This window comes from Nycticebus coucang, chromosome 13 (genome assembly GCF_027406575.1).
Source record: "Nycticebus coucang isolate mNycCou1 chromosome 13, mNycCou1.pri, whole genome shotgun sequence".
NCBI lineage: Eukaryota > Metazoa > Chordata > Mammalia > Primates > Lorisidae > Nycticebus > Nycticebus coucang.
Genome location: NC_069792.1, coordinates 102975621 through 102997872, shown reverse-complemented (window position 1 = coordinate 102997872; position 22252 = coordinate 102975621). Strand labels below are relative to the sequence as shown.

The 22252-nt window shown below is 50.5% G+C and overlaps 2 protein-coding genes across 18 annotated transcripts in view; both read left to right on the top strand.

Annotated features, from left to right (window-relative positions):
- Positions 1–22252, top strand: part of ZNF250 (zinc finger protein 250) — a 124016-nt gene that overhangs the window by 96924 nt on the left and 4840 nt on the right. The gene's annotated exons all lie outside the window — the stretch shown is intronic.
- On the top strand, positions 581–20862 carry ZNF7 (zinc finger protein 7). 17 transcript variants are annotated; one of them, XM_053558183.1, is made up of 7 exons: positions 582–778; positions 1291–1393; positions 2709–2753; positions 3149–3275; positions 13153–13269; positions 17419–17517; positions 19019–20862. In XM_053558183.1, exons 3-7 carry the CDS (start codon positions 2751–2753, stop codon positions 20815–20817), a joined length of 2145 nt encoding a protein of 714 aa, XP_053414158.1. In that variant the 5' UTR covers positions 582–778; positions 1291–1393; positions 2709–2750; the 3' UTR covers positions 20818–20862. The 17 variants fall into 17 exon arrangements, with proteins under 17 accessions (XP_053414151.1, XP_053414158.1, XP_053414154.1 ...); XM_053558182.1 differs by lacking the exons at positions 582–778; positions 1291–1393 and adding exons at positions 789–1021; positions 1866–2378; XM_053558177.1 differs by lacking the exons at positions 582–778; positions 1291–1393 and adding exons at positions 789–1021; positions 1866–2378 and having other exon boundaries at positions 3116–3275.

The following is a 22252-nucleotide window of genomic DNA, read 5'->3' as shown; positions in this document are numbered from 1 at the left end:
GCTGGAGCTGGGACAGAGGGAGCAGCCCACCGGCTGGGACGCGCAAGCCGGGCAGAACACGGTCCTGTGGGCGCCAGGGAGAGCGGCCAGAGCAGAGGGGTCGGAGTACAGCGGGAAGGATCTGAGAGCGCACCCGATGCCGCTCGCTCCCCCGCCTCTGCCGCTGCTTCTGCTGACCCCCAACCGTCGTGGTCCCCCGACGCCCGGAACTGACCACTATCCCCGCCCTTGCCCGGTCTAGTCCTGGTGTCTCAGCGGGGCTGGGACCTGGTACTTGTCCAACAGGTTCTTTACGCTGTGAAAAAGATGATGGGCTGGGCCCAGACAGGGCCAGGGTTGGGAGCCGGGAGCCGGGAGCCGGGATCGTCGCCTGCCTCACCGGAGGCCCACTCCTACCACCCTCTGCAAGGCGGCGAGAGTCCGGCCGGCCCCCGGCCGCCCACTAGCCCTATCCCGCTGGTCCCGGCTCCTCCCAAGTCCCTCTTCACTCGCTCCGCCCCCGCCCCCTCCCGCCCGAGGCTTTGGACGCTAGCCCCGCCCTCCTTATCTCGATCTTTAGGCTCCGCTCCCGGCTCAACCTTACTCCGTCTCGGGCCTCCCGCTCCGGCGCTGCTCCTTCCCCAGAGCCTGAGAGGCCAAGTTGGAGAACCACGGAGAGGGCCAGGCCTCGGGGCTGTACACGACGGCCGGAAGTTAGCTGGGAGCGGCGGGCGCGGGCCTCTGAAATTCGTTTCCGGCGGCATCGCGCGCTTTCTGACCTCAGGCGGTCCTCGGGAGGGTGAGTCCGCGCAGAGGGCGGGGACTCTGGAGATTCTCCGGCGGAGGCGCCTGCAGGCCCCAGCGTTCGGCACTGACATGCCCGGGCCGCTCCTTGGGGACGCTCGGATGGTTCGGGTGGCTTGGAGAGGCCGTGAGCGCCTATCAGGGGAGGTGGTCGAACAGCGGCAACCTTGACCAGCGTCGCTGAGAGGCGGAGGGCGTTTGTTCGAGTACCACAGCTCATTACAGATTCAGCCACATGGTAGCCTTGCCGCCCGCAGGTTCCTGTGTCAGAGGCCGGAGCTGGACGAGCCCTACCTGCGGCCTTCCCTCTAGGCCGAACCCCGCTTCTGGGGACTCCGTGATCTTCTGCGTGATCACCACCTTCTAGGGCCTTCTCATTTTTCTCACCTGTTGTCCCTGGAAGGCCTAGCAGTTAGAGACGGGCAAAAACAGCGGTGACTTGGGTGGGGAAGGCCCTTTGTCTTTTTTTGAATTCTGGCTGACACTCAGAGTCTGTCTTCTCTGCAGGGAACCCAGCAGCAAGCCCTAGCAGCTGCGTCCTGTCCAGGCGCCTTGTGGTCCCTGCTGCTTGAGTCAACCCAGGGCTTCCACTCCCAAACCACTTTCTGGGGCAAGTTCTTCCCTAGGAAGCCGGATTCTTTCCATTCTGACCTCCCAGGGGTGCTTGGGGTCCTTGGCTAATTGACATCAGCTTACATCCTTAGTGTTGGTGCCATCCTGGTAACAGAAGTGGGCTGTGGCTGGAGACTGGAGTTTTACCTGCTTGGGGTTGTTTGTGTATCCACTGCCATCTTCCTTACATTCCGTCGTTCTGGCTTCTGTCTGCACCAGTCTCTCCCTGCCTTCCCTTGCTGCCTTCCATCCACCTGCACTGGCTCATCCAACCCCACTCCCTTTCGCTTCAGGCACTGTGGCAGTGTGTTCCTGCTGCCTGGAGTGTTCACCCCCCACCACTGCGCATCACCTTGGTTGTGTCCCTGGGGACGTGACCTATTAGATTAAGTCAGTTTTCTAGTTTAAATTCTTCAGCACTTCATGGTTGTATTTGTGTGATTATTTAACTCTTTTTTTTTTTTTTGTAGAGACAGAGTCTCACTTTACTGCCCTTGGTAGAGTGCCGTGGCGTCACAGGGCTCACAGCAACCTCCAACTCCTGGGCTTAAGCGATTCTCTTGCCTCAGCCTCCTGAGTAGCTGGGACTACAGGTGCCCGCCACAACGCTGGGCTATTTTTTTGTTGCAGTTTGGCCGGGGCTGGGTTTGAACCCGCCACCCTCAGCATATGGGGCCGGCACCCTGCTCACTGAGCCACAGGGACCGCCGATTATTTAACTCTTTACTAGACTGCTGCATGAAGGGAGAGTCCTTGCATGTTCATTGCTGCGTCCTCTTAATGCCTGGCCTGTGGCAGCCACTCCTTAAGTATTTGTGGAGTGATTTACACATGTCACACACATGTGCTGAAAGAACCAGGCTTTAGGGACCTCCTTCACTGAAGAGCCATGACTGCTTCAGCCCAGCCCTGCATGTCTTCTGTAATGTCTGGGGTTGTCTGTAAAGAAACAAGGAACTTGGGCGGTGCCTGTGGCTCAGTTGGTAAGGTGCCGACCCCATATACTGAGAGGCGGGTTCAAACCCGGCCCCGGCCAAACTGCAACCAAAAAATAGCTGGGCGTTGTGGCGGGCGCCTGTAGTCCCAGCTACTCAGGAGGCTGAGGCAAGAGAATCACTTAAGCCCAGGAGTTGGAGGTTGCTGTGAGCTGTGTGAGGCCACGGCACTCTACCGAGCGCCATAAAGTGAGACTCTGTCTCTACAAAAAAAAAAAAAGGAAACAAGGAACTCAATAGACTCCCCCCCCCCCATTAACTGGGAAGTGAAGGGGCTTTTAGCATCCTGACCTCTGACCTTTTCATAATTGCCAACAGGTGTCTCAGCCAGGACGTGTGGATGCCCACCAACTGAGCCTCATGGTAGGAAGCCCCTTCCTTCACTTGCCTCATGAAGCCTCCATCTCCTACTCTGCCTCTGCCTGCCCACTGACCCTGGGCTCAGACCCTACCTTAACCCTTGCTGTGGCCCTTGACTGGCTCAGGGAGGTCCCTTTGCTTTCCTCTGGAGAGGAGTAAACAAACCCCTGCCCAAACCAGGGCTTGGCTGAGGCTCTTGATGGGAGAGGGTTGTACAGTTCCCAGAGGCTGGGCCCTCCTTCTCAACCCAAGCTGGCCTTCCCCTGGATTTTAGAACCAGAGGAGCCCTGCTGTCATACCCAACCTCGCAGTACACCTGCCTGAGACATGCCATGGGATGGTGACAGAATGGGGCTGGCACCCAGACATCCCTGGGATGCTGGTGTATTTCCTTGCAGGAGGTGGTGACGTTTGGCGATGTGGCCGTGCACTTCTCTCGGGAGGAGTGGCAGTGTCTGGACCCTGGCCAGAGGGCCCTCTACAGGGAGGTGATGCTGGAGAACCACAGCAGCGTGGCAGGACTAGGTGAGGCTGCACCCCATGTCCCCCCTCCCTTGTGTCTTCAGTCAGTACCCACCCAGCCAGGTATCTGTCAGAGGCTGGAGATATTGAGGCCAAAGGTCAGGTCCCCATGGGATAAATGGGCCCTAGACCTGTGAGTGTGCTAGGCTGATTTCTGGCTTTGCACGTGTCAAGTGGGTCAGCCCTCACAGGGTAATGGAATTCTGGCAGCTAATAAAGTCTCTTTTTCCTAAGTTAGCAAACTAATTTGTGATAAATAGAATCTAATTCCTTGGATAAAAAGAGAAATTATTGGGTGGTGCCTATGGCTCAAGGAGTGGGGCGTCAGCCACTGTGGCGAGTTCAAACCTGGCCCTGGCCAAAAACTGCAAAAAAAGAAAAGAGAGAGAAATTATTGGTTTAGGGGATCTAAGGAAATGGTTGTACAACCAGAGCAAGGGGTAGTAGTGCCCTCAGGGCCCCTGTGGTGCTGGCAGGGTGTACTCTCCTGTGCTCCCATCCCTCCCACCACCAGGCAGCTACTCCAGCACTCTTCATATCTGCGTTTCCTTTGTGTCCTCACGTGATGTGTCCTGTTGTTAGATTGGTCCTTTGCAAGGGAGGTGTGTGCCTAACATGCCCCTCCCTGTGCTTTTTGCTTGTCACCAAACCATCTGTTCATTGGCCTGTGCTGTCTCCATCCCCATGTAAGTATCCTGGACCCTTGAGAACACCTGGGACAGGATTAGGATAGGTGAGGGTGAAGCTGGTTGGCCAGGTACTTACGGGGGTGCTGAACCTGGCCTGCACCCTCTGCCCTGGCCAGTCTGGCAAAATGCAGTCTTCTCGTGTATTGCCAGTCAAAGAAGTGTGCAGTGAGAGCTACTGTGGTCTGAGTGACATTTCTCTCACTTCTGCAAACTTTGAGCATCTTGTCATACCCTCATTCCTCTGCTCTGGGCATTGCCTGATTTCTACTGGAGTTGCTGTTCCTTATTGATTTGAAGATGTTTGTTATTTCTTACATTAGACTCCATAAAATCTAAGATGCTATTACATTGTAAAACACATTTTAGGTACTTGGCTTTATTTTAAGAAAGGTAGAATGCTGCTGATTATACTACAACACCTTTTTCTTATCACTTCAATTCATTCTATAAACATTTTTCAGGCCTGGTGTGGTTTATAAGGCTCAAGCCTCTAATCCTAACACTCCGGGAGGCTGAGGTGGGTGGATTGCCTTAGCTCAGGAGTTGGAGACCAGCCTGAGCAAGAGCCAGATCTCATCTCTAAAAATAGCCAGGCATTGTGGCAGGCACCTCTAGTCCCAGCTACTTGGGAGGCTGAGGCAAGAGGATCACTTGAGCCCAAGAGTTTGAGATTGCTGTGAGCAGTGATGCTACAACACTCTACCCAGGGGCGGCACCTGTGGCTCAGTCAGTAGGGCGCCGGCCCCATATACCGAGGGTGGCGGGTTCAGGCCCGGCCCTGGCCAAACTGCAAAAAAAAAAAAACACTCTACCCAGGGCGACAGAGTGAGACTTGGTCTCATAAAAATATATAGTTCTCTTAGAATTGTTTACACCCATCTTAATCATGTGTCACTGAAATAGAAAGGAAAAGCCACATAGAGTGAATTGGCCAAGGTACTCCTAACGTGCCTCATGTCTTGTATCTTTTAGTAAATCGCTCTGGCTTGGTTACCAGTGTCTGTGCTTCCCACGTAATAGGAACTCGTGAGGTTGGCCACTAAGGGGTGATGCAACCTATCTGAAATGCTGTTGGGGTTTTGTTCCATCCAGTGAGGTTGATGCTTGAGCTTTCTTACCTGGTATCAAGCAGTCGTTCCTTCTGGGTGGCAATGAGGGGCAGACAAGACGGCATCATGTGCAGGGCCTATCCTTCTTTCTCCGGCCCTGTGCTCATACAGTTGCTAGTTTGCCAGTGACTAGAACTGCAGCTGTTCCTCCAACAATTTGCATCTTCAAAGGTATACCTGCTTCTCTTTGTCCACTTCTGTTTGTTCATTAAGTGCTTGTTTAAGTGTCAAGTGACAGATTACCTTTTTTTTTTTTTTTTTGAGACAGAGCCTCAAGCTGTCACCTTGGGTAGAGTGCTATGGCATCACAGCTCACAGCAACCTCCAACTCCTGGGCTCAAGTGATTCTCTTGCCTCCGCCTCCCAAGTAGCTGGGACTGCAGGTGCCCGCCACAACACCCGGCTGTTTTTTGGTTGTAGTTGTCGTTGTTTGGTGGGCCCGAGCTGGATTCGAACTGGCCAGCTCAGGTGTATGTGGCTGGTGCTTTAGCTGCTTGAGCCACAGGCGCCAAGCCACCTTTTTTTTTTTTTTTTTTTTTTGGCTGGGGCTGGGTTTGAACCCACCACCTCTGGCACATGGGGCTGGCGCACTACTCCTTTGAGCCACAGGTGCCGCCCTATAGATTACCTTTTTGAAGACAGTGTAAAGAGCAGTTAAATTTAGCATGTATGTTGTGATAGTGCTGAGAGTTCACTTGCAGCAGCTGTGGCAGGCTCACTTGTACAGGGCAATGGTGGTTCCTCACAGCTGCCACTGGGTGGTGACAACAGTTCCCAGAGGTGTCTCCTTTAAAGGTGTGAAAGTGTTCTATAAAAAACTGACTTGGAATTAAATCAAATATGATAATGTCACGTAGGTTTTATACATTGTAAATACTCCCTTTCCCTTCCCCTTCTCTTGTGTTTATTAATTTTGTTAAGTCAGGGCCAATGGCTCATGCCTGCAATCCCAGCACTTGGGAGGCTTAGGTAGGTGAATTGCCTGAGTTCCCAGGTTCGAGACTAGCCTGAGCCAGAGTGAGACCCCATCTCTAAGAAATAGCTGGGCGTTGTGGCGGGCGCCTATTGTCCCAGCTACTTGGGGAGCTGAGGCAAGAAGATCACTTGAACTGAAGAGTTTGAGGTTACTGTGAGCTAAGAGGCCACAACAGTAGAGTGCTGGGTGCAAGCGTGACCAAGTGAGACTGTCTCAAAAAAATATTTTTTTTGGTTAGGTCATATTGTAATGTCATTAAATTCTTCAGTTTTTTCCCTTGTGGATTGTGCCTTTGAATTTTTTTTTTTTTTTTTTTTTGCAGTTTCTGGCCGGAGCTGGCTTTGAACCCACCACCTCCGGCATATGGGGCTGGCGCCCTACTCCTTTGAGCCACAGGCGCCACCCAAGAAAACCTTTTTTTTTTCCATTTATTTATTCTTTTTTGCAGTTTTTGGCTGGGGCGAGGTTTGTATGCCTTTGAAATTTTATTTAAAAGTTTTTCCTGGCAGGGCCCATAGCTCATTGGGTAAGGCGCCAGCCACGTGCATCAGGGCTTGTGGGTTCAAACCCAGCCCGTGTCTGCTAAATAAATAAAATAAAAGTTTTTTCCTGGCCAGGAATAATAGCTCATGACTATAATCCCAGCACTTTGGGAGGCCAAAGAAGGAAAACCACTTAAGGCCAAGAATTTGAAACCCTGTTTCTACAAAAAAAATTTTTTTTTTTTGGTAGAGACAAGAGTTTCACTTTATGGTCCTCGGTAGCATGCCGTGGCCTCACACAGCTCACAGCAACCTCCAACTCCTGGGCTTAAGCGATTCTCTTGCCTCAGCCTCCCAAGTAGCTGGGACTACAGGCACCCACCACAACACCCAGCTATTTTTTGGTTGCAGCTTGGCCGGGGCTGGGTTTGAACCCATCACCCTTGGTATATGGGGCCAGCGCCTTACCAACTGAGCCACAGGCGCCGCCCATACAAAAAAATTTTAAAAAAATCTTAGCCAGGTGCTGTGACATGTACCTGTAGTCCCAGCTATTTGGCAGAGGCAGGAGAATCGCTTTAGCCCAGAAGTTAGAGGTTGCTGTGAGCTGTGATGCCACAGCATTCTACCCAGGGTGACAGCTTGAGGCTCTATCTCAACAAAAAAACCAAACCAAACTTCTGTGTGTGGTGGTACACACCTGTAGTTCTATCTGCATGGAGGCCAAGACAGGAGGATTGCTTCACTTGACCCCAGGAGTTTGAGGTTTGTTTGGGATTTTGTTGAAAATCCCAGGACAGGGGGTGGCGCCTGTGGCTCAGTGAGTGGGGCGCCAGCCCCATATGCCGAGGGTGGCGGGTTCAAACTCAGCCCCGGCCAAACTGCAACAAAAAAATAGCCGGGCATTGTGGCGGGCGCCTGTAGTCCCAGCTGCTTGGGAGGCTGAGGCAAGAGAATTGCATAAGCCCAAGAGTTAGAGGTTGCTGTGAGCTGTGTGACGCCACGGCTCTCTACCGGAGGGCGGTACAGTGAGACTTTGTCTCTACAAAAAAAAAAAAAAAAGAAAAGAAAATCCCAGGACAGTATAGAAAAACTACCTGCCAAAGTGAGAGGGAGTTGAGAGACCAATGAATGACTCTGACAAGTCTAGCTTGGCAAGTTAGATGATTTGTTGGAAGTTACTTACAAGGGTGCTTGCTCCTGGGTGGCACAGGATTCTTCACTGGCTCTTCTTGCAAAATCTGAGTCTGCCCCCACTGTGGTGTTGCCTAAAATCCCTTCCCAGCCAAGTGACAGCAAAGCTTTGACAACCTATCTTTGCTTGCTCACAGTGAAACACATCACTTGTGCACGGTATCGCCATTGTGCCCTTGTCCCATTGTGCCACCCCATAAAACCCATGTTATGTTGGCATGACAGTTCTCTACCAGGCAAGGGTGGGGGGTGGATTTTAGTATTGCAGTCAGCTACAGGGTACTGTAGGACACCAAAGCAGCTTTAAAACAGACAGGGCTAGCCTGAGCTGCCGTGTCATGGCAGGAAAATGCTGAGGCCTCAAGGGGGGCACTGGGCAGTTTCCCGGCTAGGTGGTTATCTTGGTAACTACTTAATCTGGTAACAGTTTTGTGGGGTGCTGTAAGCTAGCACAGCACAATGTTTCTGCTATGTGGTGAGGACTTGAGTCCTTCCCTCAAGGCTGTGAGCTCTGTTGCCCAGCCTGGGCAGCAGAGTGAGGCTCTCTCTCAAAGAAATGTACTTCACTACACCAAGGTCGTTAAGATAGCCTACATTTTATCTTTTCCATTTATACCACAGCTTCACTTTTGTGTTGGAATGTAAGTAAAAATCATGTTTTATTTTTGTACCAAAGTTAAGTCATTTCCCCAACATCATCTACAAAGCAGTCCTTTTCCTATTGGTGTGTGGAGCTGACTTTTTCCCCGTATGTAAGTGCTGAGCCTGGGGTCCTGAATCTCTTGTGGGTGGCTCCCGACTTTTTGTTTATTTGGCTTTGTTTAGGGTTTCTATTTCTTTTTGGTTGTTTTTTTCTTTGGTTTTGTAGTATGTCTTTTTTTTTTTTTGAGAGACAGTCTCACTTTGTCACCCTTGGTAGAGTGCTGTGGCGTCACACAGCTCACAGCAACCTCCAGCTCCTGGGCTTAGGAGATTCTCCTGCCCCAGCTTCCTGAGTAGCTGGGACTACAGGCGCCCGCCACAGTGCCTGGCCATTTCTTCGCTGCAGTTTGGCTGGAGCCAGTCTTGAACCCACCACCCTTAGCATATGGGGCCGGAGCCCCACTCACTGAGCCACAGGCGCCGCCATGTAGTATGTCTTAATAACTGATGTATTACTCACCCGTTTTATTTCGTATTAATTATTAATTTATTGAGACGGAGGTCACTATCTCACCCTGACTAGAGTGCCATGGTGACATAGCTCATAGCAACCTCAAACTCTTGAGCTCAAATGATTCTCTTGCCTCAGCTTCCCAAGTAGCTGGGACTATAGGTGCCCACCACAATACCTGGTTAGTTTTTGTTTTTTGAGACAGAGTCTCAAGCTATCACCCTGGATAGAGTGCCGTGGCGTCACAGCTCACAGCAACCTCAAACTTCTGGCGCAAGCAATTCTCTTACCTTAGCCTCCCAAGTAGCTGGGACTACAGGTACCTGCCACAGTGCCCATCTATTTTTTGGCCCGGGCTGGATTCGAACCTGCCAACTCTGGTGTATGTGGCTGGCACCTTACCCGCCTGAGCTACAGGCACCAAGCTGTAGTGGTTTTTTTTGTTTGTTTTTGGCCTAGGCTGTGTTTGAACCCGCCACCTCTGGCATATGGGCCTGGTGCTCTACTCCTTTGAGTCACAGGCGCCGCCCTGTTTGTTTTTGAGACAGAATCTCACTATGTTGCCCTCAGTAGGGTGTTGTGGTGTCACAGCTCACAGCAACCTGAAACTCTTGGGCTTAAGCGATTCGCTTGCCTCAGTCTCCCAAGTAGCTGGAACTATAGGCACCCACCACGACACCTGGCTATTAGGTTAGTTTTTTTCTATTTTTAATAAGCAATCCACCAGCCTCGGCCTCCCAGAGTGCTAGGATTATAGGATTATAGGAGTGAGCCACTGTGCCCGACGTCTGTTTTTAATAGAGATGGGATCGGGTGGCGCCTGTGGCACAGTGAGTAGGGCTCTGGCCCCATATACCGGGGGTGGCAGGTTTGAACCTGGTCTTGGCCAAACTGCAACAAAAAATAGCCAGGCATTGTGGCGGGCACCTGTAGTCCCAGCTACGTGGGAGGCTGAGGCAGGAGAATTACCTAAGCCCAAGAACTGGAGGTTGCTATTAGCTGTGACGCCATGGCACTTGCTTTTGGGGGTCTCACTTTTGCTCAGGTTGGTCTTGAACTCCTGAGCTCAGTCGATCCACCTCACTCAGCTTCCCAAAGTGCTGAGATTACAGGCATGAGCCACCATGCCTGGCCTTTTTCCTTTTCTGTACCATCCCTTCCTGAAGGCAAAGTTTATTAGCATTTTATTATTTATTTATTTATTCATTTTTTGAGACCGTCTCAGTCCATCACCCTTGGTAGAGTGCTGTGATGTGACAGCTCACAGCAACCTCCAACTCCTGGGCTTAAGCAATTCTCTTGCCTCAGCCTCCCAAGTAGCTGGGACTACAGGTGCCCACCACAACACCTGGCTATTTTTTGGTTGTAGTTGTCGTTGTTTGGCAGGTTGGATTTGAACCTGCCAGCTCTGGTGTATGTGGCTAGTGCCTTAGCCGCTTGAGCTACAGGTGCTGAGCCTTTTATTAGCATTTTAAAGTAGAATGGTCCCCTGACATTCTGGGAGCTTTGGTTTTTGTTGCCTTGTGAGTATGTTACTGTATTTTTAGCTGATTGCTGCTTTACAAAAGTGCCATTGGGGCAGCACGTGTGGCTCAAAGGAGTAGGGCACTGGCCCCATATACCGGAGGTGGCAGGTTCAAACCCGGCCCCGGCCAAAAACTGCCAAAAAAAAAAAAATGTACTATTGGTTTGGGAGGCCGACTGTGTTTGTGGCAGCCCTTGCTAGTTCAGTCTTGGTCTTCATTCTGTGGTGTTGTCCGGAGTAGGGGCGTGCAGATGAGTTTGCCTGTTCTCCCTCTCGGCTCCTTCCAGACAGCTCAGGACTGCTGTCATGCATGCAGTGTGCCTGACCTCAAAGGAAATGTATTTACATTAGCCACTGGAGGGACAAGCTGGGTAAGGAATTTTGGTTTTAATCATAAATAAATATTGCTCATGCCTGTAATCCCAGCACTCTGGGAGGCTGAGGCAGGTGGATTGCCTGACCTCAGGAGCTGCATTGATAACTCTTACAATTTTTTCTTTCTTTTTTTTTTTCTTGTTTTGTTTTTTTGATGAGACACCCTGTGCCCTGAGCACAGTACAGTGGCGTCATAGCTCACTGCAACCTCAGACTCAGGCTATGGGCATCCTGCTGCCTTAGCCTCCGGAAGCCGCTGGGATTACAGGTACTTGCCCAGATGCCCAGCTGGTTTTTCATTCTTTTAGGAGTCAGGGTCTTACTCTCACTCAGGCAAGTCACAAACTCCTGAGCTCAAGCAATTCTCCCTCTTCAGCCTCCCACAGTGCTGGGATTACAGGCATGAGCCACCGTGCCCAGCTGATATTTTTCTGTATTAGTGAAGCAAATTACATTGATATATTTTCCTGTTTTCCTGGGATAAACCCTACTTGAATCCTGATACTCATATATAAATTTGATTCCCTTTTAGATTCAGCTTGCTAGTATTGTATTTTGCTTTTTTTGTTTTGTTTTGTTTTTCTAGAGACAGAATCTTACTTTGTTGACTTCAGTAGAGTGCTGTGGCATGACAGCTCACAGCAACCTCCAGCTCTTGGGTTTAGGCGAGTCTCTTGCCTCAGCCTCCCAAGCAGCTAGGACTATAGGCGCCTGCCACAACGCCCAGCTATTTTTTAGTTGTTGTTGCAATTTGGCCAGGGCCGGGCCGGGTTTGAACCCACCACCCTTGGTATATGGGGCTGGCACCTTACTCACTGAGCCACAGGCACCACCCAGCTTTTTTTTTGACAAGAGTCTCACTATGTCGCCCTTGGTAGAGTGCTGTGGCGTCACAGCTCACAACAACCTCAAACTCTTGGGCTTAAAATGATTCTCTTGCCTCGGCCTCCCAAGTAGCTGGGACTACAGGTGTCCACCACAAGGCCCAGCTATTTTTTGTTGCAGTTGTCATCGTTGTTTAGCAGGCCCGGGCCAGGTGTGAACCCACGAACTTCAGTGTATGTGGCTGGCACCGTAACCACTGTGCTATGGGTACCGAGCCCAGTATTGTATTTGTTTGTTTTAGAGACAGAGTCTTACTTTGTCACCCTTGGTAGAGTGCTGTGGCGTCACAGCTCACAGTAGCCTCCAGCTGTTGGGCTTAGGCGATTCTCTTGCCTCAGCCTCCCAAGTAGCTGGGACTATAAGTGCCCACTACAACACCCGACTATTTTTTTGTTTTTTGTTGCAGTTTGGCCAGGGTGGAGTTTGAACCTGCCACCCTAGGTATATGGGGCAGGCTCCCTAGTCCCTGAGGCACAGGCACTGCCCCAGTATTGTATTTTGGTTTTTTACTTTTTTATTTTTTGGGGGAACAGAGCCTCAAGCTGTCGCCCTGGGTAGAGTGCCATGGCATCACAGCTCACAGCAACCTCTAACTCCTGGACTTAAGCAATTCTCTTCCCTCAGCCTCCCAAGTAGCTGGGACTACAGGTGCCTGCCACAACACCCAGCTGTTTATTTATATTTCTGGTTGCAGTCATCGTTGTTTGGTGGGCCTGGTCTGGATTCGAACCCACCAGCTCCAATATATGGCTGGTGCCTTAGCCACTTGAGCCACAAGCGCCAAGCCTCTTGTGTCTCTTTTTAAATTTTATTTTATTTTATTTTACTTTATTTTATTTTATTTTTAGAGACAGAGTCTCAGTTCATCACCCTCAGTAGAGCACTATGACGTCGCAGCTCACAGCAACCTCCCAACTCCTGGGCTCAGGCGATCCTCTTGCCTCAGCCTCCCAGGTAGCTGGGACTACAGGCACCCACCACAATGCCCGGCTATTTTTTTGTTGCAGTTTGGCCAGGGCTGAGCTTGAATCCGCCACCCTCGGTATATGGGGCCAGCGCCCTGCTCACTGAGCCACAGGCGCTGCCCTTTATCTTGTATCTTAACCACGATACCTCTTGGAGCATCCCTGCTCTCTGAACTGAGAAGCAGTGCGACTCTGCTGAGTTACACTATGGCTTGTGTTTGGGTTTCACCTTCTCTCTGCTGAGAGATCCAGGGGGTAGAGTTGGCCTGTTCCTTGTAGACTCTTTGATGGGTCCCCTGGAGATCATGGGAGGCCAGGTGTCTCTTGCTGTCCTGCCTCAAGGAGCTGGACAGATGTGGACAGAAAGGGCTGCCATGTCCCAGATCCTTACCCAACCCCACCCTTGCTCCCCATGAGGCTCTGCCTCTCCCCTGGCAACCCACTTTATGCCTGGAAACCAGAGGAGGCTGAGCCCTGTGCTGCACTCCCAGCCATGCCAACACTATCTCCTTCTCTGCCACACACAGCAGGATTCCTGGTGTTCAAGCCTGAGCTGATCTCCCGGCTGGAGCAGGGACAGGAGCCGTGGGTCCTTGACCTGCAGGGAGTGGAGGGGACAGAGGGACCAAGGACCTTTCGGACAGGTGAGGCTCAGACCTTATTGCAGAGAAGCTCTTTAAGGAGAAACGGCAGCTGGGACCTCAGGGCAGTGGGTGACTGGGGACCTGGTTCGGGTGGAAGAAAGGAAGCATAGACCAGTTGTGGGCTACCTCGGGAAAAACCAGTCCACAGAAAAACCACAAAATACATATCATTTCAGCAAAAGTGGAGTTTATTTTTTAAATCTACCACATTTGTTCCATTTCTAATTTCACTCATACTCTTGTTGAGCAAAAGTACAAACCTTTGGATCCAAGTGAAACATGAACTGTGGCTTTGACAGCCTTTCCTCAGGTGGGTGTGTTCCCTGATGAAGCTGCCAGCAAGCGTCCCAGAGTCCAGGTGACCACTAGCCTCTCAGATCAGGCATCAGGGTACATTAGTCTCCTGGGGCTGCCATAACAACATGCCACACCTAGAGGCTTAAAACAACACATATGCCTGGTCTCACAGCTGTGGAGGCCAGAAGTCTGAAATAAAGGTGTCAACAGGGCCTTCCTGGGAAGGCTCTATGGCAGTGATTTTCTATTTTATTTATTTATTTATATATTCATTTATTTTTGTTGGCCAGGACTGGGTTATGAACCCACCACCCTCGGCATATGGGGCCGGCGCCCTACTCCTTGAACCATAGGCACTGCCTATGGCAGTGATTTTCAACTGGTGTGCCACGAGAGGATCTTAGGTGTGCCTCGAAAATTTGTAAAGATCATTAATTAAATTATTTTCTTTTATCTTTTTTTTTTTTTTTTTTTTTGTAGAGACAGAGTCTCACTGTACCGCCCTCGGTAGAGTGCCATGGCGTCACACAGCTCACAGCAACCTCTAACTCCTGGGCTTATGCGATTCTCTTGCCTCAGCCTCCCGAGCAGCTGGGACTACAGGCGCCCGCCACAACGCCCGGCTATTTTTCTGTTGCAGTTTGGCCGGGGCTGGGTCCGAACCCGCCACCCTCGGCATATGGGGCCGGTGCCCTACTCACTGAGCCACAGGCGCCGCCCAATTAAATTATTTTCAAAAGAAGTTCAAAGCACGCCTATAATCCTAGCATTCTGGGAGGCCAAGGCAGGTGGATTGCTTGAACTAATGAGTTCAAGACCAGCCTGAGCAAAAAATTGAGATCCCATCTCTACTAAAAATAGAAAAACTATTTTCTATTGATTTTTAATACAAAAAAAATATTTGATAGAAAAAAGGATCTCTTGAGCCCAAGTTGGAGGTTGCTGTGTGCTATGACACCACAGGACTCTACCCAGGGCAACAGCTTGAGAGTCTGTCTCAAAAAAAAAATAGCTGGGCATTTTGATGGGTGCCTGTATTCCCAGCTACTCGGGAGGCTGAGACAAGAGAATTACTTGAGCCCAAGAGTTTGAGGTTGCTGTGAGCTGTGACACCAGGGCATACTACCAAGGGCAACAAGTAAAACTCTTCTCAAAAAAAAAGTTCAGATCACAGTAAGTATATTCTTTTTTTCACTTTTTTTTTTAAGAGACCAAGTCTTACTGTGTCACCCTTGGTAGAGTGCCGTGGCATCACAGCTCACAACAGCCTTCAGCTCTTAGACTTAGACGATTCTCTTGCCTTAGCCTCCTGAGTAGCTGGAACTATGGGCACCTGGCACAATGCCTGGCTATTTTTTTGTTGCAGGTTGTCCGGGGCCGGGTTTGAACCCACCACCCTCTGTATATGGGGCCAGCACCATCCTACTGAGCCACAGGCACTGCCCCAGTCTTTTTTTTTTTTTTAGAGACAGAGTCTCACATTGCTGCCCTCCGTAGAGTACTGTGTCACAGCTCACAGCAACCTCAGCTCCTGGGCCTAGGTGATTTTCCTGCCTCAGCCTCCCAAGCAGCTGGGACCACAGGCGCCTGCCACAATGCCTGGCTATTTTTTTGTTGTTGCAGTTTGGTCTGGGCCAGGTTCAAACCCACCACCCTCGGCATATGAGGCCAGCGCCCCACTCAGTCAGCCACAGGCACCACCCCTTTTTTTCTTTTTCTTTTCCTTTTTTTTTTTTCTTTTTTTTTTTTTTTTTTTGAGACTGTTTCACTATCACCCTGGGTAGAGTGCTGTGGCATCATTGTAGCTCATAGCAACCTTAAACTCCTGTGCTCAAGCAATCCTCTTGCCTCAGCCTCCTGAATAGCTAGGACTACGGGCACCTGCCACAATGCCCAGATAGTTTTTTTCCTATTTTTAGTAGAGATGTGGTCTCGATCTTGCTCAGGCTGGTCTCGAACTCCTGAGCTCAAGTAATCTATACCCACCTTGGCCTTCCAAAGTGCTGGGATTACAGGTGTAAGCCACTGTGCCCAGCCTCTCACTCTTTTTTTTTTTTATCAGCATAATTTAAGTGTGTTCTGCAAGTTTAAGTATAGGTTCAAGTGTTCCACGAGACAAAAAAAGGCTGAAAAGCACTGCTCTAGAGAAAGATAAGTTCTCAGCCCAGGAAGGTGGCTCACAGCCTGTAGTCGCACCTACTTAGGAGGCCGAGGCTGGAGGGTCACTTGAACCCAGGAGTTTGAGGTTGCTGCAAGCAAGGCTGAGGCTATGGCACTCCAACCTGAGCAGCAAAGTGAGACCTTTGTTTCAAAAACAAAAAACAGGGTGGCGCCTGTGGCTCAGTCGGTAGGGCGCCGGCCCCATATACCGAGGGTGGCGGGTTCAAACCCAGCCCTGGCCAAAAACTGCAACCAAAAAATAGCCGGGCGCTGTGGCAGGCGCCTGTAGTCCCAGCTGCTCGGGAGGCTGAGGCAAGAGAATTGCTTAAGCCCAGGAGTTGGAGGTTGCTGTGAGCTGTGTGAGGCCACGGCACTCTACCGAGGGCCATAAAGTAAGACTCTGTCTCTACAAAAAAAAAAAAAAAAAAACAACCCAGCCCCTCATTAAAATATTTCTGAGGTGGAAGAGGATGTTTTAAAGAGAGAAGTATGGCAGATGAGCCAGCTACAGTTGGCAGAATTATTGTCAATTGAGTTTGTCCATACCAAGTGGTCCTCATTGTGGTGAAGTAATAACAGAAAGTGTCACCTTACTGAGGTGAGAACACTGTTGGTGCCCAACTTGCTTTCAGGCCTGAGTGTGGGGCAGGAACGCAGCCTCTGACATTCTAGCCTCTAACGCAGGTTAGAATGTGCAGTAGCACAAACCCAGAACATGTTGAATGGAAATGGTGGAAATGCCCAGATATGTCACTTGCCCCAGCTGGTCAGCCAGCATCAGATATCCAAGGGTGCTGGCCCAGAACGTGGGCAAAAGGGCAGGGCCTCTGTTGTGCCCTCCCCACACCCTGGCCCACCAGCATTGTCCCTAGTGGATGACTGCTAGCAACCTGCAAGGATGATCTGCCTGCCCCTGCTTAGCCTCGCTCATTGGTGAGACATGTCTCCTATCTGAGGGATGGCCACTTCCAGAATGAGGCTTCATTGTTTTATAAGTGGCTTGCATTTTCTCAGCAGTTATCCAAAGCTTGCTAGAAGGAGAAAGAACCTTTGGCTTCAGTTGTAGGACCTTGGGGGGGGCTGCCATGGGGGAGCTGTCCGTGGTAAGTAGGGACAGAGAAATGGGTAGTGGCCTTGTCTGCAGAGAATGTTAAAAGATAACCCCAGCTCCTCACAGGTTTAGCGATAGGGAACCAAAGATAAGAGAAGTCAAGTGTGGTTGAGTGTGCTTGTGACATCCAGGTGTCAATGCTCTGGCACAATGGGAGGCCCTGGGCAAGACCTGTGCAGCGGTGCTGGGGCTGCATCTTGCCCCACTTGGTGGCCTCTGCATCTCAGGCCAGGCAGAGGAGGAGTGGTGCTTGCCCTGTGTCTATGCCTCCAACCCCCACAGCAGAGGAAAGCTGGGGATGCGGGCAGAGCAAGCCCTCTTGGAAGCTTTTGCCAAGTTGTGTGAGATGCAGGAAGAAAGCAGCTGGGCCGAGCCTGGAGGTGCCTTGTGTCCCCACTGTGCTCAGCAGCCTCCTGCTGCCCCATTGGCTGAGAAGGCTGAGTTGAGGCACAGACTAAGCCTGTCACTGATTCTCCGACTGCTGTGTAGCCCTGGGCCAGCTGCTTGACCTGTGAGCCAAGGGTGGGGATTCTGTAGACCTCATTGAGTTATTGAATGAACAGGAGCTATCCCTTGTACAGAAGAGGCTCACTTGGGGATAGCCCTCGGCTCTCTGCAGGACAGACTGGGAGATTTTCCTGACTCTCTGGAAGCTGGAGACTTCCCACCAGGGATGAGGGGTAAGCAGAAACCAAGAAGGTGAAGCCATATACCTGGGCTGTGGGCTACCACAGGGTGGACGCTCTGCTGACAACTATGGCTGTCATCATAGACATCAAGGAGATGTCCAACCTCATCAAGTTGGCAGCACAGACAAGAAGCCTAAGTGTGGGGCGGTGCCTGTGGCTCAGTGAGTAGGGCGCCGGCCCCATATGCCGAGGGTGGCGGGTTCAAACCCAGCCCCGGCCAAATTGCAACAAAACAATAGCCGGGCGTTGTGGCAGGCGCCTGTAGTCCCAGCTGCTCGGGAGGCTGAGGCAAGAGAATCGCATGAGCCCAAGAGTTATAGGTTGCTGTGAGCTGTGTGATGCCACGGCACTGTACCTGAGGGTGGTATGTGAGACTCTGTCTCTACAAAAAAAAAAAGAAGCCTAAGTGTATCTGCAGAGTCCAGAAGGAGAACAGACATCAGGAAGGCCTCCTGGGGTGAAGCGGGGATCAGTTCGCCCTTACAACACTACCCCAGGAAGAACTCAGCACAGGCTCATGGGGCTGAGGGACAAGCAAGGGTTGTGGTCAATGATGAGAGTAGCTTGGGGGCCACTAGAGGAAGCTACGGCTTGTAGTCCTGCTTGGTAAGACCCTGGGCAGGTCTTCAGCCTCCTCTTTCTTGTCCCTGCCCATCCCCTTTGTTCACAGTTCATACTCCCTCTGTGCCCATCCCTGACCAGGAGATGCTGGGAACCTCAGATCCTGTCGTCTTATTCATTTATTATTTATTTATTTGTAGTTTTTGGCCAGGCCTGGGTTTGAACCTGCCACCTCTGGTATATGGGGCCATCGCCCTACTCCTTGAGCCACAGGTGCCACCCTGTCTTATTTATTTTTTTATCTTTTTGAGACAGAGTCTCACTTTGTTGCCCTAAGTAGAGTTCTGTGGTATCATAGCTCACAGTAACCTCAAACTCTTCGGCTTAAGTGATTCTCTTGCCTCAGCCTCCTGTGTGGCTGGGACTATAGGTGCCTGGCACAACAACTGGCTGTTTTTAGAGATGAGGTCTTGCTCTGGCTCAGGCTGGTCTCCAACCAGTGATCTCAGGTAATCCACCTCCCTTGGCCTCCAGAGTGCTAGAATTACAGGCTGAATCACCATGCCTGGCCTGGTCCTATCTTCTTGACTTCCCACCTGCCCAGGCCCAGGTTCACTCTGTCGCGTCTCACTTTGCTGCTCATAGACTTGGCCTCCTGCCTCTCTCTGGGAAGAGCCCCTTTGTTCAAAAACCCATAGGCTGCATGGCTGTTAGCACTCTGCAGTGCACAGCCATCCTTCAGTGATGCCACATGATTTCACAAAGCAAAACATGTAAATGAGACCAAAACTTGCTAGAGGCAACCTCCCTCCCAGTGTGTCTTAGTGCTGGGGGAGGCCTGTCCTGGAAGGTGACCCCAACTACCTCTAGTAGTCTTTGCCCTTTCTCTGAGCAAAAGTCATAAGAGCCTTTTCTTTCCTGTTTATTTCAGAATATACAGTTAGGACTGACGGTGAACAGGCCCATGAGGACATGGACATTCTAAAATCAGAATCCCCTGGGATGATGATCAGAATCCCCACACAGAATTTTCCTCATAGTCCTGGCTTTGGAGATGTTTCTAATTCTGAGTTCTGGTCAGAGAGTCATCCAGGCAGTCCTGGGCTCACAGTGATGGGCTCTGTCTTCCAGAAAAAACCTTTGAATCAGCAGAACATGGCCCACAAGACTCTCACGAAAGACAGTGTCCAGGGATGTAAAGGGCTGGTGGTCAGTGGCCTGAATTATCAGCCTGAAAAAAGTCAGGGGGAGAACACAGAAGGGGCTTCCCAGAGATGTGAGGTTTGTGGCAAAGGGCTCCAGGTCACTTCAGATGGAACTGTGCACTGGGGAGTTGGCACACAGAAGAGACCCCACAGGTGCCAGAGACAACTATCTGACCACTTGGAGCCAAGTCACTGCTGTGGGGAAAAGCCATTTAAGTGTGTGGAGTGTGGGAAAGTCTTCAGACTATGCTCACAACTTAATCAACATCAGAGAATCCACACTGGAGAGAAGCCATTTAAATGCATTGAGTGTGGAAAAGCTTTCCGCCTGAGCTCAAAGCTCATTCAGCATCAGAGAATCCATACTGGAGAGAAACCGTACAGATGTGAGGAGTGTGGGAAGTCCTTTGGTCAGAGCTCAAGCCTCATCCACCATCAGAGGATCCACACAGGGGAGAGGCCTTATGGTTGTCTTGAGTGTGGGAAAGCCTTCAGTCAGCAATCACAGCTGATCAGACACCAGAGAACTCACACTGGAGAGAGGCCGTACTCATGCACAGAGTGTGGGAAGGCTTTCAGCCAGAGCTCAACTCTAGCTCAGCATCAGAGGATGCACAATGGGGAGAAATCTCAAATCCCAAGAGCCTCAGGTAGCTCAAGTCTTGTTGCACATCCAAGAATTCATGCTGTAGAGAAGCCCTTTAAGTGTGATGAGTGTGGGAAAGCTTTTAGGTGGATCTCTCGGCTTAGTCAGCATCAGCTGACTCATACTGGAGAGAAGCCTTATAAATGCAACAAGTGTACAAAAGCCTTTGGGTGTAGCTCACGCCTTATTCGCCATCAGAGAACTCACACTGGAGAGAAACCATTTAAATGTGATGAGTGTGGAAAAGGTTTTGTCCAGGGTTCACACCTTATTCAGCATCAGCGAATACACACTGGAGAGAAACCCTACATGTGTAACGACTGTGGAAAAGCCTTCAGCCAGAGCTCCAGCCTTATTTACCATCAGAGAATTCATAAGGGAGAGAAACCCTATGAATGCCTCCAGTGTGGAAAAGCCTTCAGCATGAGCACACAGCTTACAATACACCAAAGGGTGCATACCGGAGAGAGACCTTATAAATGTAGCGAATGTGGGAAAGCCTTCAGCCAAAACTCCACCCTTTTCCAGCACCAGATAATTCATGCAGGGGTGAAGCCCTATGAGTGTAGTGAATGTGGAAAGGCCTTCAGTCGAAGCTCATATCTTATTGAACACCAGCGTATACACACTAGAGCCCAGTGGTATTATGAATATGGGAATACTCTGGAAGGTTCCACTTTTGTGAGCCGGAAGAAAGTTCATACTATAAAGAAACTGCATCAATGTGATGACTGTGAGAAAATATTTAGGTGGCGCTCACATCTGATCATACATCAGAGAATTCACACTGGAGAGAAGCCTTATAAATGTAATGACTGTGGCAAAGCTTTCAATCGGAGCTCAAGGCTTACTCAGCATCAAAAAACCCACATGGGATAGGCCATTTACTTATATAAATGTGAATAAATCTGTAGCCTTAATTTACTTATTTTATATGGGATCATTTATTCTGATGAAAATTTGGAATGTTAGGAAAGATTCAGAATTGTTCTCTTAAGAAAGAATATCCAACTTCATACAAAACATATGTTTATTTGCCGGAATGTTTACCATAACCTATTCAATAAAGCCTGAGTCCCTTGTACTCAGGTGCAACCTGCAGAGTTTTGAGTTCATAGAGGGACAAGCCAAGGTCCTGTGGATGAGGAAGAGGAGGGCTCTGTCAGGCTTAGCAGGGTAAATCACCAAAGTATCTCCTTCAAGGGTCAGTTGCTCACTCTGGCCTCAGCAGTAATGAAATGTATTAGTTATGTCAGAAGACCTGTAGGGGAGTGCCTGCAATTGCCTTCTAACTTCACCTAACTGCTTTTCTCAAAACTCATTGACCAAGGACATGGTCCGGCCCCATCCTTGTCAGAGAGGAGGCCCAGGCCTATACACTTGCCGTCACCATCATTGTGGCTGGCTGCTTGTGCAGACATAGCTGCCAGGCACAGGCACCTTCTTGGTGTCATGATGGGTATTTTGAAGTTTCCCCTGGGGTTTGCTGTGTCACTCAGGATACTGCTGCCCTCCCTGAAAGTCTGAGCCTGTTTGCTTATCTGTGAGTGTCCTGCGTACAGGGTGGTAGGAGTTAAACCTGGAGCAGCACATCTTAGTGTGCCTGGCACAGAAGACCACATGAGTGAACACAGCACCCCAACCCATGCTGGCAGGGGATCCAGGCCTTCAGGACGGCTGTCTTTGGTTGGGTGGAGAGTTAGGATGTGTGGTGTGTTAATGCCGTATAACAAATTTCCTTAAAACACAAACTGCCAAAAACTACGAGGGTCTGAGATTTACTCTCTCAACAAGCTAACATGTTCCTGTCTCATCTGGCAGAGATGGCAGGGTACAGTGGTACTCAGGCTGCATGCACTCTCCCTTGCATCCTGCCGGGCACTGCAGGGGTCCCAGTGGGTGTGCGCACAGCTTTGTCATTGGGGACCTCCATGTGAGTGAGCCTCTTCCTGGAACTGAGGCCAGCACATCATCGCTTCAGGTTCCTTGCTGCCAACATAACCTGAGAAACAGCCCAGTGGAACATGGCAGGGTCTTTGTGGTACACACAATAAGAACGTGAAGGGTGGCTCAGCGCCTGTGGCTCAAGCAGCTGAGGTGCCAGCCACATACACCTGAGCTGGCAGGTTCAAATCCAGCCCGGGCCTGCCAAACAACGACAGCTGCAACCAAAAATAGCCGGGCATTGTGGCAGATGCCTGTAATCCCAGCTACTTGGAAGGCGGAGACAGGAGACTCGCTTGAGCCCAGGAGTTTGAGGTTGCTGTGAGCTATGATGTCACAGCACTCTACCCAGGGCAACAGCTTGAGGCTC

Excerpts from the sequence above, each read along its gene's own strand:
- ZNF7 (XM_053558171.1), top strand. Across the intron at positions 13,270-17,418 it reads ACCAAGGACCTTTCGGACAG|AAGAGGCTCACTTGGGGATA; the intron begins GTGAGGCTCAGA and ends TCCCTTGTACAG. Across the intron at positions 17,518-19,018 it reads CTTCCCACCAGGGATGAGGG|AATATACAGTTAGGACTGAC; the intron begins GTAAGCAGAAAC and ends TGTTTATTTCAG.